The 13,222-nt window shown below is 40.3% G+C and overlaps 1 protein-coding gene across 3 annotated transcripts in view; it reads right to left on the reverse strand.

Annotated features, from left to right (window-relative positions):
- Positions 1 to 2,087: 2,087 nt before the first annotated feature.
- VGLL3 (vestigial like family member 3) overlaps positions 2,088 to 13,222 on the reverse strand; it is a 35,420-nt gene continuing 24,285 nt past the window's right edge. For 2 of the 3 annotated variants that reach the window (XM_089512208.1, XM_089512210.1), the window contains exon 4: positions 2,089 to 2,745. In XM_089512208.1, coding sequence (XP_089368334.1) covers positions 2,702 to 2,745 — 44 coding nt within the window. In that variant the 3' untranslated portion in view covers positions 2,089 to 2,701. Of the gene's footprint in view, positions 2,746 to 13,222 lie in introns of all 3 variants that reach the window. The other variant, XM_089512211.1, reaches the window with a different exon arrangement.

The following is a 13,222-nucleotide window of genomic DNA, read 5'->3' on the forward strand; positions in this document are numbered from 1 at the left end:
TACAACAATACTGAGTGGTATACATTTAAAAGATGAGGCATTTACACTCCCAGCGAAACATGAACGATTTATGGCCTTTTTGTTCCTCACTGTAACCTGGAAAGTAATGCCTTTTGCAAGACATATATACCAAGTGGGCTGGCAATAGCTCTGAGTGGCAGGTCTCCTGAAGACCTGCTCTCTAGGCTGAGCCAGGCAGGGAGGGTGGGACACAGCCACAGCCACGGGGAGGGGTGGAGCTGCCTCCAGGGCCTCGCTGGGGGGGGGGAGTCCCGGGGGCAGGGCCAAACCGGGGTGGGACCGTGTGGCCCCGCCCCAAACTGGGAAAGTCCCGCCCCCAGGCGGGATATGGCAACCCTAATATTACAAGCTACTTCAAACTTGGGGGGGGGAGACAACCCCACACTATTTGTAACAATTAGGCAAGTCACATGCTCTCAGCCTCAGGGAAAGGCAATGGCAAGCCTCCTCTGAAACATTTTTGTCAAGAAAACCTCATGATAAGTTTACCTTAGGGTCAGCAGAAGTCGGAAACAACTTTAAGTCACACCACCATCACCACAGCAACAACAACAGAGAGAAGAGAGTTGCTTCTTGGCAAAATGAAACATAAATTGCATGAATTTTGCTTCTTGTACCAGTCAAAAAGGATTTGCTATATATGGACAATATGTTTAGAATCAAAAAGTCACACCTAGGCACAGATATGCATTTTTTAATTTCATTATATTACAAATCAATTTGAGCTGGAGACTTTGAAGTTTTGTAGTGTCAGCTTTAATACTCTTTGATGTTTGGTTTCAGACCTCAGATTGGTGAAGAATTTAAGGAGAAATCTATGTTATCACATGCTCTGGATGTCTTGGATTGAGAAACTGTAGAATAACCCACTTTTGCCTAATTTAATTATAGTGTGAAATAGCAGAGGAGGTACTCAATTGACTGTGAGAATAGTGATGATGGGAAATGTGAAACTTTATTCCAGTATTTAATAGCACTGTTTATTTGTCTGTTTGTTTAATATACAATGTTTTCACAGAAAGAAGGCCTCATTCTCAACACATTTACTGTTAGTGGGTAGTTTTCCCATGGATACCTACAGAATCTGTGCCAGCCACAGATCCTTGTTTCATTTGTTTTTAACAATAATTTCACTTGGTTCTAATGGCAGAACCAACACAATTGTAAATGTTGTTATGAGTTAGGCAGTTAATGTCTTCTGATGCATGTTTTTGCTAGTCTTCTTGCTTTCAAACAAATCTTCTCTTCCTATGTACTCTATAACATTAGCAGCTTACAGGACATGAGGCAGGCTGTAATCCTATCCTGTAACATTAAACAGCCTGTATATAGGGCTATCTATATAACTAGACATCTATAGGACTGTACTATAACCCTTTCCTACACTACAAGGTTTTATCCAATGGACTGGTGCAGCAGCAATAACTCATTGTGATGTGCTCCTGATTGCACTTACAAACTCTGTGCAGCTTCCTATAGGCCTTTCTATTCCATTATACAAGCCTCATAGGTTGGCTCAATATTTTTTTTTTCATGTCCAAATTACTATAGGAGTATTGATCTTCCAAACTCCACTGGGCACTTTTTGAGGTACCTAAAGTTGCTTTGAAGACCCAATTAAATGTTCTAGGAGTTACAGATGGGAGTTGGTGAAGAGGGGAAAAAACTATGACAGGATCAGAAAGTAGAGCATATCAGAAGGCAGATGAATCCCTCATCAGGGATAAAGGTTACTTTTGAGGGCTACAGCTCCCATATTCCCTCAGCCAGTTTAAACTGGCTTTTAACCTGAAACCAGTTTAAAAGAACAAACTAACTTTGTGATTAGGATTTTCAGCTGAAAATATGAAATGGGGCCTTGCTGTTTCAACATGTATTTTCTCATCACCTCCCCAAGTTAAAGTTATCTTCAAGAGCAGCAAAGGAAATAAGATTTTTTTTCATTGATAGACCACTGCCATAGAAACTAGTTTGCATTTGAATATTACTTAAGCAAAAGGCAAAGTACATTCAAGATCTTTTGGGATTGTTATGTGAAAGATTGAACCATTTGAAAATGACAAGGCATTTTAGCAAATAACAAGAAAATTTCATACAAGCACATTAGACATCAAAAAATCTATGCATTTTAAACATTTTGGCAGTGCATCTCTGCAAGTTCTTTAAACAGAACATAACCATTTAAACTTTAAATTTTAAAAAATTACATTGGTCTAAAATAGCTCATCAATGCTTATGCAAACTTTCTGTATTGCTACAAAAATAAATGCACAAAAGAGCTACAAAAACTGTATTCCTGAAGGATGCCTACTAGTCAAGGCTAGGTCTCCCCTGACAATCAAGGCTGTGCATTTGTGTAAAAAACACACACAACCAAGCAAAACACTGTTAGGAGGAGTAAAATGACATTGTTGCAGGAATGCTGCAGAAGGCTCAGATGATGATGTAGAACAAAAAGTATTTAGCTTTCTTTTCTTTTCAACATGCTGGGATTTAAAATGGCCTTCCAAAGATAAAGGCACAAGCAGAAAACCATAGCTGATAGGCTCATCATCTGCTTAGCAGTTTGTCTGGTGCAACTGTGAAGAAGCAGTGGGGGGGGGGGGGAATAAGACCACAGTATCCATTTCATGAAGATTTGAATTTTGAATAAGGATTGCTGGCAAAAGCCGCTGAAAGTTCAGAACCAGGATGTCTCCTTACTTTTGTCCTGATGTTGGATGCCTGTTTAGAAAGGAAGAAGCAGGAAATGTTAGAATGGTTATTATACTTAACACCCATCCACCCACCCACCTAATTTATTTGGCCCAAATTGTCCAGGACTGTGGCTGGTTTGTTTGTTTGTTTTGGTATTTTTTAAAGTATGTTAATAAGTAATTCAAAGTTTAAACTATACTGATTAATTTGGCAGTCCTATATGGAAATTCATTAAGCCCTACTCAGTTCCACAAGGGTATCTAGTAAGTCACAGTAGACACAGTAATATGACTGAAGGAAATTCTGTTATGCTTTGGTCAGAACTCACTTGAAATTCTGTGTTCACTTTTGGGCAACACAATTTAAGAAGAAGATGGTCATGCTAGACCATGCAAAAGAATGCAACCAAGATGATAAAAGATCTGGAAACCAAGACCTATGATGAACAGCTAAAGTAGCTCAATATGTTTAGCTTGGGAAAGAGAAGACTGAGAGGTGAACTGACAAGTATCTTTAAATATATGAAAGGCATTCATTCAGAAGATAGAGCAAACTTGTTTTCTGCTGTTCCATGAACTATGGTCCAATACACACTACAAAAATAATCCAGTTTGTGGCAGCTTTAATTGCCCTGGCTCAATGCTAGAGAGTTCTGGGAACTGTAGTTTTAAGAGATATTTATCCTTCTTTGTCAGAGAGCTCAGGTGCCACAATAAACTTTTATTTCTGCAATATGTTTTGGACCATGAATCCCAATTACAAGAAAAGAAATTAATAGTTGTTCCAGGTGTTCATTGGAGGCTTTTGAACAGAGGTTGGACAGCCATCTCATGGGGATGATTTAGCTGTAGATTCATGCATGATAAGGGATTAGTCCCCAAGGATCTTTCCGATACTGTGCTTCTGTTAACTTTTGCTCCAATCCTGTGTGCATCAAATTAAAACTTACTTACTTCTAAGTGACCACATAAGGGACAGTGCTCCCAGTCTCTCAGCAAAACTAAATGAAAACTATATGCCTATGTCTATCTCTGCAATCTCTCAGCCAGCAGGCAAAGACCCCTTTATTAAAGAAGTCTTTGGCTGTTAACAGATTGTTATAAAAGAAGTATTTTTTAAATGGAGGATGCTGTACTTTTATTCTTATTGTTAAATATTTGTAAACATTCTTTTAAAAAATTCTTGAATGTTTTAACTGTTTTAAAAATAGTGTTATTTTTAATAGGATAGTTAATTTGTTTTTAAATGTCCTTATTGTAATCATTTTTAGCTATATTTTGTTTTAATCAACGTTGTGAGGTGCTTTGATTCCTCCAAAATTGAGTTAAGGGGGGATACAAAACAAATAAACTTAACTTTGGTTTGAAGCTGACATTTTAACCTAACCATATTTAAGATTAAGTACAATTTATCAACTTTGGATGTCACGGCAAACAGCAGTTGATGTAAAATGAAAGCAAAAACATCTAAATTCCTTGTTGGGGGTGAGCTGCGGTGGAATAGAGGGAGATATTTTTGTGAGTTTTTTTGGGCTATGTGGCCATCATCTCTCACAGGCGCAGGAGTTTACTGCATACCATGCAGCTGCAGACAAGTCTACATAGGGGCCACCAAACGCATAGGGACCACAAAAAACTATGGATGCCAGTCATGAAAGCCTTCAACTTCATGAGGGAGAGATTGTATGATCAAAGGCTAGTTGTGCCACTTTGTTGTCCTTATAATTCTGCTACAGTATGACATTCTAATCAAGCCAATATATGGTCTGGGGTGGATGTTCATACAACTGTTGTGTCAGATACACTAGTAGATGGTTGTATAGTATAAGAAACTGCAATGCCTGTTTGACTAAAGAAAACAGTGGGACCTATGACAAGTGTGTACCCTGTCAAAAGTCAAGCCTTGCAAACTGCCATCAACCCTACCCTCTCATACTCTTTTTTAAATTGTATGTTTAGCCAACATAATAAAAACATACGGACACTGTGTACAAGTTAATACAAAATATCAGATGAAAAGTTTGTTCAACATAATAATTTTAAAAGGAAAATAGTAGTTCACTCATGAGTCATTATTTACCATACTGATGCATCCAATAACAATAATTAAAAACAATTAAATAGATAAAAACCTAAAGAGATGAAACTATTATCTGTCTCCATCTTAAATCAAACTAAAATATTTCTGTGAAATTGAAGAGTGTGCTGAAGTTCCTGTACTCAAAGGCCGAAAAATGGCAACACTCTTGAAATTACTGACTTTTGAATCATTTCCTTATGCTTTGATGGAAGTATTCCAGATTTATTTATGTGTACTTTTACAAACATTTAAAGGAAACAAGGCTATGTAAGGACATTTAAATTTATATCTAGTCTGCTGTCTTCTCGGCTCATGGAGATGTCTTTCTTAGGAGCTAAGAGTGATCTAGACAATCTTGAGGTCAACTGTGCAATCTTTTATAACCTAACTTTACTCTTCTAACTCGTTCTCCCTTGGTGAGCCTTTCTTTTGAATGCATATAATTTGTCATGAACACTTTTTATTTCCAATCATTTTAAGGATGGTGTTAAGTAAACTATTTTGATAATACGTGTTAATAAACAGATGCAGATTCCAAAGAAATTTTTACTATTTTTCCTGGGCTTTGGCGTCAGTTTGTGCCTATTTTATAGCCTGTCTATGTAGAATGTGGAAATTCTTCCTTCCTGTGTTCCACAGGTTAGCATTACTTTTCTAAGCTCCCCACACATCCCTGCATCAATTGCATGAAATCTCTACAGGCCAGTTCTGCTTTTATCAGAGATATACAAGAAGGGTATACAGCCCTATATTTGTATGGAAAGATACATACAGTAATGAAGTCTGAAACATTACATCTTTCTGCAAAACACCACCATAGTTAAATGGTATTTGACAATTCTTAGAATCATAGAGTTGGAAGAGCCCAAAAGGGCCATCTAGTCAATCCCCCTGCCATGCAGGAACTTACAATCAAAGCACCCCTGACAAATGGCCATCCAGCCTCTGATTAAAGAACTCCAAAGAAGGAGACTCAACTACACTCCAAGGGAATGTGTTCCACTGTCGAACAGCTCTTACTGTCAGGAGGTTCCTCCTAATACCGAGGTGGAATCTCTTATCGATGTATTCTTCTGTAGGACTGTTGTTTGAATTGTACTTGAAATCAACACATGGCTGAATTTCACATTTGGAGAAGCAGATTATGGTATAATTAGATAACCAAGTTTGCATAATTGGGTGTGTCCTCCATTCCTTAAAACCATGACCAGTATGCAACAGTATCATTCTACCAGCTCAGCTGATATTATGTTCACAGACATTTAATTCTACACTATGCGAAGGATCGGGGAGCACCATTCACCCCATTTCAGAGTGGCATGCATACCTTGTTGCATAACTGACTGTACAACCCCTTGTGGAACTTGATGTGAAAAGGTTGGCTGCACAATTGATTGTATAAATGGTAGAAAACAAATAGACTACCACCTGTGCAGCTGGAAAGAAGCAAAGGAAGTCTGTTACCAGTAGTTTCCTCCCTTGTGTTTAAGGTTGGATTCAGGCCTCTTGTCAGAACATCTAAGAGGCTACTTCCCAGCCTAAACCAATATGAATGTGAGTATCTTTTTATCTCATTCCATTCTTCCACTTACAGTTTTAAAAGTACGTATTTCATGTTTTCTCCTTCTTCACTCCTGGTCTACACTTTTAGACACCTGTATAACCCTTGGTGCCTACCTGCTACATAGACTATATTTGTTTGTGTTTTTATTCCTCCCTCTTTCCCTTTTTTCCCATCCCTGTCATGGCCTCAATTCTCACTTGACTTGTTTATGATTCAAGCTGTATCTTTTAGTAAATACAGGCACTACCTCTGACTCTAAAGTTCTGCTACAGATTCACTTTTTCTCTCTCCTGAGACTTCAGTTCAAGGTAAACACAGCAGAATCTAATTTAAACCCATATCCTGTATCTATGCCCTGACAGGAGCCCACCACAAACACCGACACAAATGCCATAATCCTGAAAATGGCAATAGCATAGAATATGACTTTGTTAGGAATCAAGCTATCATGAAAGCAGTGACTCAATAAACTAAAATTAAATCCCTCTTTCTATTTCTTCAGTATTATACTTGGATCACTATAGATAATGAGTTCAAATGTTGACAGTTATGACTATATCCTACATGGTGTGAAGGACAAAAATAAATCACACAGTGTTAGATGCTCACTGATGCAGATGGGGGAAAGATAAGACACAGCTATAACTGCATTCTAATATATATGAAATTATCTCACTTTACAGGTGATAGGCACTCTCAAAATCCATTATTTTCCCACCCACGAAAAAAGAGGAGAATGGAAATTGCTTGACAACATGTGTCTATTTGCATGCTCACATGAACATGTCATTTGCTATCATGTGCTACACAATAGACAAACTAAGGCCCGAGACAGACAGGCTGAATGGGGCGTGGTGGTGGTGATACTAAGGTTCCAGACTGCGTAGCAACCACACGGTCCAGAACCCTAGTATGTAATGGCGGCAGCACAGGCCTCATGGGCACCACCATCTTGACATAAGGGATGCACAGCATCTGCACATCACTGCGTGTCCATTACAACACGAGTGCGCCAATGGCATACTTGCAACATAATCCAGGCATAGCTAAAAGAACTCAGAAGAACTGAGTTGTTTTTACTCCAGAGGGACATCAGGCAGGCTGCCATTTTCGGGCGGTCTGCACTGCGCCTGACAGATCCTGCATCCAATGGAGACATTATAGCAGTCATTTACCTTTCAAGAGGCTTTTAGAAATATTTTTTTCAGATTTACCAGTACAAGTAGTATATATTGCTAAAACTATAAACACCATATATCTAGCAGAGTTCCTATACATTTTTGTATTAAATATGCTTAGGGATATGCTACTCCAGCTATTCTCAGTAAATTTATGCTATAAATTTTTATCATACTCTCCCATTCCTTTTAGTCTAGATTCATAATCAACTAATCCTGCTTTTCATCTTTAAAAAAGTGTGAAAGGGTTACATTGATCATGGACACTGTAATTCCTTAGCTAATCTCTATAAAATGTCTTAAAGCAGAGAGATTCCACGGGTGGCTCCCCAGTGTGTATACAACACAGGTATTGAGTAATGAATTCATTTTATGGTTGAAAAAGTTAATAGACTGGGAATAAATGCACAGGACATCATCAATATTTTAAAGGGGGAAGGAACTGCCTCAGTTTAAAAGAACTCAATCAGATACAAAACAGACTATATTAAATTGCATCCTATCTAAGGCACGGGACGGAAGGTCCCAAAGCACCGTGCCACTGCCGATTCTAGGGTTAGGGACCACGCATCAACCACACGGTCCCTAACCCTAGCACAGCACGGCGGCAGACTAATGGTGGCATCCCGGGGACATGGGTGCCACCATTTTGATGTAAGCGACATGCAGCATATACACATAGCTGGACGTTGCTTATGTTATGACTCAAAATGAACCCTGTTTTTTCCGGGTTCTTTTTACTCTGGAGGGATGCCATGTAGTTTGGCGGCTGCAGTGTCCCTCTGGAGGAAAATAGGCCACCAGCAGGCTGCCCTTTCAGGGCGGTCTGTCTTGGGCCCAAGTTTATAGGCAGTACAATATACTAAGTTTTGCAGTCAAGGACTGCATCCATTACTGTTAGAACACATAACTGCAGACCATGTCAGGAAGCTTGATATTTTACATGCTACTGAAGATAAAGATCTACTAGTGGTTTGAATATTGGACTATGACTCTGGAGACCAGGTGTGACCAAGGCAGTTTTCCCACCAATACTTCTTGTCACCTCATAAACATCTGAAGACCCCTTGGTCCTTGACACCTGCCCCACTCCTACCGTTAATACACCTTTCTTTAACTGAATTAGGGTTGGGGTTCCCAGTGACCTTCTCTTATGTGTGTTTTATCTTTGGTAACATGTTCTCTGTGAAGTTATTGTTATAAATCCACTCAGAATAATACTCTTCTGGAAACAAATAAAAACTAACTTCATTTACAAGTATGTGTTAAGATGTATCTTTTCAAGAATATTTCAAGATATTTCACAGACAAGTTATTTCCTATTCAGTTCCCTGACTTAACTCTTTCACACCTAAACTGGTTCTTGCTTCTTTTAGACATCACTATTAATCTTCTTCCCTTTTAACAGAACTATAAATTCCACTAAGTTACACTGGCCTGAATTCCATCTGACAACTCAGAATGGAGCAGCTCTGAACTGACTCTTAAACAGACACACTCTCTTTTGAATCTGACTCATTCCTTCCATTTTATAGCCACTTTTCCACAGCAGTCCCTCCCTTATAGCCAGCTTGAACCAGGACTGGGTGTTGGGGAAATCAACTCTGCCTAGTGATAGTTTTTTGTGGGTTTTTCGGGCTGTGTGGCCATGTTCTAGATGAGTTTCTTCCTGATGTTTCGCCAGCATCTGTGGCTGGCATCTTCAGAGAATGCTTGGCTGGAAAGGAGTTGAGCATGTATATACTGTGTGACCCTGGGAAGGCAGGAGTGATTGGCATGTGTATTGTTCTGTTGCTAATGGCAGGCCTCAGGGTGGGAGGGTCTGCACAAGAGGATTAGTGTCTGCTTATTAGTGCTCACTGTCTGCTGGGAAACCCCTGACCCTGGGAGATTTCCCATTTGCATTTGTTGAGTCTTCCTCTTGCTATTTTTCAGGACTGGTAGCCAAACCTTGTTTACTTTAAGGGTTTCCTCTTTCCTGTTGAAATTGTCCAGGTGTTTGTGGATTTCAATGGCAAATCACTCCTGCCTTCCCAGGGTGACACAGTATGTGTGTATGTATGTATATATATATATATATATATATATATACACACACACACACACACACACACACACACACACACACACACACCCAACTCCTTTCCAGGCAAGCATTCTCTGAAGATGCCAGCCACAGATGCTGGTGAAACGTCAGGAAGAAACTCTTCTAGAACATGGCCACACAGCCTGAAAAACCCACAAAAAACTATGGATGCCAGCCACAAAAGCCTTCGTCTGCCTAGTGACTCACCAAACCAGGGTTCAATTCCCAGTTCAGCCATGAAACTCACCGGGTAACCTTAGGCAAGTCACAAGCTCTCAGCATCAGGGGATGGCAATGAATGGCAAACATCCTCACAACAAATCCTGCTAAGAAAACCTCATGATAGTGTCACTTTAGGGTTGCCATAGGTTGGAAATGACTTGAAGGCAAACAACAATAACAACAATAAAAAGATGAATTAGTTTTGTTGACAGTAGTAGCTTCCAAGACTACTTGACTGGTAAGTAAATGTTTATCTTTGTTTGAAAAGTTCTCATGGACAGAAAGCCAATAAATGAATTATTTTATTAAATACTAATGTATACATTATTATTATTATTAACCTTTATTTATGAAGCGCTGTAAATTTACACAGCGCTGTACATACAATCTTTTTAGTTAGATGGTTCCCTGCCCTCGGGCTTACAATCTAAAAAGACATGACACAGAAGGAGAAGGGAATGGTGGAGGGAAAGGGGATGAAGTCCAGCAGTTCCTCTCTATCTCCAAGGCCTGGACCAAGGCAGATGGACTGGAGGGAGGGCTTGGCTTCATAATGGATGGTTAATGCCATCTCCTCCTCTCTGCCAATCTGCCGCCTATCCCATCATCTCCTGCGTCCTCCTAGACCCCGATCTGCTCCCCTCCTTCAACCTGCTGCCGATCCCATCATCCCCTGCATCCTCCTAGACCCCGATCTGCTCCCCTCCTTCACCCTACCGCAGATCCCATCATCCCCTGTATCCTCCTAGACCCTGATCTGCTCCCCTCCTTCACCCTGCCACCAATCCCATCATCCCCTGCGTCCTCCTAGACCCCAATGAAAAATGACCGCTAAGGAGGGGGCAGGGAAGGAGGACAGCATCCAGAGCCCCACTGAGCATGCCCAAGGATGCTGATTCAAATCGTTGAGCCCTCTGGTGTGGTAATACAATGTGCACTCACTCCCCTTTGCTTGAATCCATATCACGTGACTTGCTTGGAACAGAACTGACATCGCTTCCCCCTCAATTTGGAAGGGCAACAGAAAGGCAACCAGGTGTGGTAAAGCATCACGTTTTAACTTTAATTCACGTTGCTAGACAGGAGTGACTCCGGATCTGGTGTGAAAAAACATGACGTTTCGCATTGCTAGAACAGGAGTGACTGCGGATCTGAGCTGCAACCCCCCCCCCCCCCCCCCCATGTGTGATAAGGGCCCAAGTTTCACAGAAAGTGGAAATTTCCTCATAAATATACTTTAACAAAAGGAAAACCTCATGGAGAGAAAAACAATATGCTTCTAGCAAACGATCACTTTACAACCCAGAATATGAAATTTAATTATGCTTTTATAATCTGCACAACTGCAAACATTATTAATGGTAATAAAATTGCCCAGATCTTTTAAGTCTCCAGTTATGCCATTTTTTAAATTTCCTGGAGCCATGAGTGCATAGTGTAAAGGAGAATATGAGAATGAACCCTACCAGTGTAGAGCATAGAGTACTGAAGTGAGACAGAGGAAAAGATTGTGCAAAGGGATCCTGTAGCACTTTTGAGACTAATTAGAGTGAAAGAAGACATGGTCTACTGTAGAGCAAGTCTAGGAAAGATTATTTATGCTACAATTTCTTTCACTCAGGACCCAAATGCACAGGCCAAAAGAAGTGGCTTCTGGCTGCTTTATGGGTGTGGTGTTCAGATGACATGCCCTCGAATTGGCCAGAAGCCACTCCAGTGCTGCGATCCAGTCCTTTTGACCAGATCAAAAAGAAACTGAAATAATCTGGCTCCTGGCAGTGGCTGGCTTGAGACCGTGGTGGGGGCCCAGTTTGGAAGCCATCTCCTTCACCCCTCAAAGGTGCTACAAGATCCCTCTGCATATTGATATTCCAAACTAATATGGCTGTCTCTGAATGAATTCTCCCAAAGAGAATGAGAGAGAAAGAAAAGGCACATTTACACGGGACAAAAAAAAGCCTCTGCTTTTTAAATTTGTAATTATATTTAGTTTTGTAAGTTAATTTTTCCTGAAAAAAATAAGTTTGATCATCACAGTGTTGCTATTAATTTTTTTCTTTCTCTATGCTGAACTACTGAATGATATAATGAACTGGCTTGCTCCTTCCACCTTAAAAACTAAATCCAAACAATGGAGCTTCATCAAAACTGCCTTTCCCAAGCTTAGCTGGTGTGTCAGCTGTGCCTCCTTCACAGAGACGCGAGATTCATGACTTAATAACTTCCCAATTGGACTACAATGGTGACCTGTATGTGGAACTGTCCTTGAAGTATGTTTAGAAGCTACAGCAAGTGTAAAATTCTATTGCCTTTATAGACCACATATGAGTGCACTTTTGTTAGCTGCATTGGCATCTCTCCCCCCCCCCCCCACCCTCAAAACAAGGCACTAGATTTGACCTACAAATCTCTAACAATCTTGTTGCCAGGATATCTGAAAAACCATATCTTCCCTTATGAGCCTGTACAGAATCATCACTGGAGATTCACTTTTGTTTCCCACTCTCCTGAGATGTTAAGATTTCCCTGAAGCAGCACCTCAGATATGAGGCATCTTGCCAAGAAAAGTCAGGCTGTTGATGAGGATATTTTTATTATCAATGACTTGAATGACAGAATTGGGGGTATACTTATCAAATTTGCAGATGACACCTAATTAGGAGGAGTAGCTAATTCCCTGAGAACAAGATCAAACTTCAGAATAATAGATTAGAAAGCTGGGCCAAAGCTAACAAAATGAAATTCAACATGGAGAAATGTAAGGTACTGCACTTAGGGCGGAAAAATGAAATGCACAGATATAGGATGGGGGACACCTGGCTTAAGGAGACTACATGTGAAAGGGATCTAGGAATCCAAGTAGACCACAAGTTGAACATGAGTAAACAGTGCGATGTGGCAGCTAAAAAGGCCAATGCAATTTTAGGCTACATCAATAAATGTATAGTGTCTAGATCAAGAGAAGTAATAGTGCCACTCTATTCTGCTCTGGTCAGGCCCCACCTGGAATACTGTGTCCAGTTCTGGGTACCACAATTCAAAAAGGACATTGAGAAACTGGAGCATGTCCAAAGGTGGGTGACCAAAATGGTGAATGGTCTGGAAACCATGTCCTATAAGGAACAACTCAGGGAGCTGGGGATGTTTAGCCTGGAGAAGAGAAGGTTAAGAGGTGATATGATAGCCCTGTTTAAATACTTAAAGGGATGTCATATTGAGGAGGGAGAAAACTTGTTTTCTGCTGCTCCAGAGACTAGGACCCAGAGCAATGGATGCAAGCTAAAGAAAAGAGATTCCACCTCAAAATTAGGAGGAACTTCCTGCCAGTAAGGGCTGTTCGACAGTGGAACACACTTCCTCGGAGTGTAGTGGAGT

Source organism: Sceloporus occidentalis, unplaced genomic scaffold (genome assembly GCF_023333645.1).
Source record: "Sceloporus occidentalis isolate IW3139 unplaced genomic scaffold, rSceOcc1.0.p SCAF_2, whole genome shotgun sequence".
Classification (NCBI taxonomy): domain Eukaryota; kingdom Metazoa; phylum Chordata; class Lepidosauria; order Squamata; family Phrynosomatidae; genus Sceloporus; species Sceloporus occidentalis.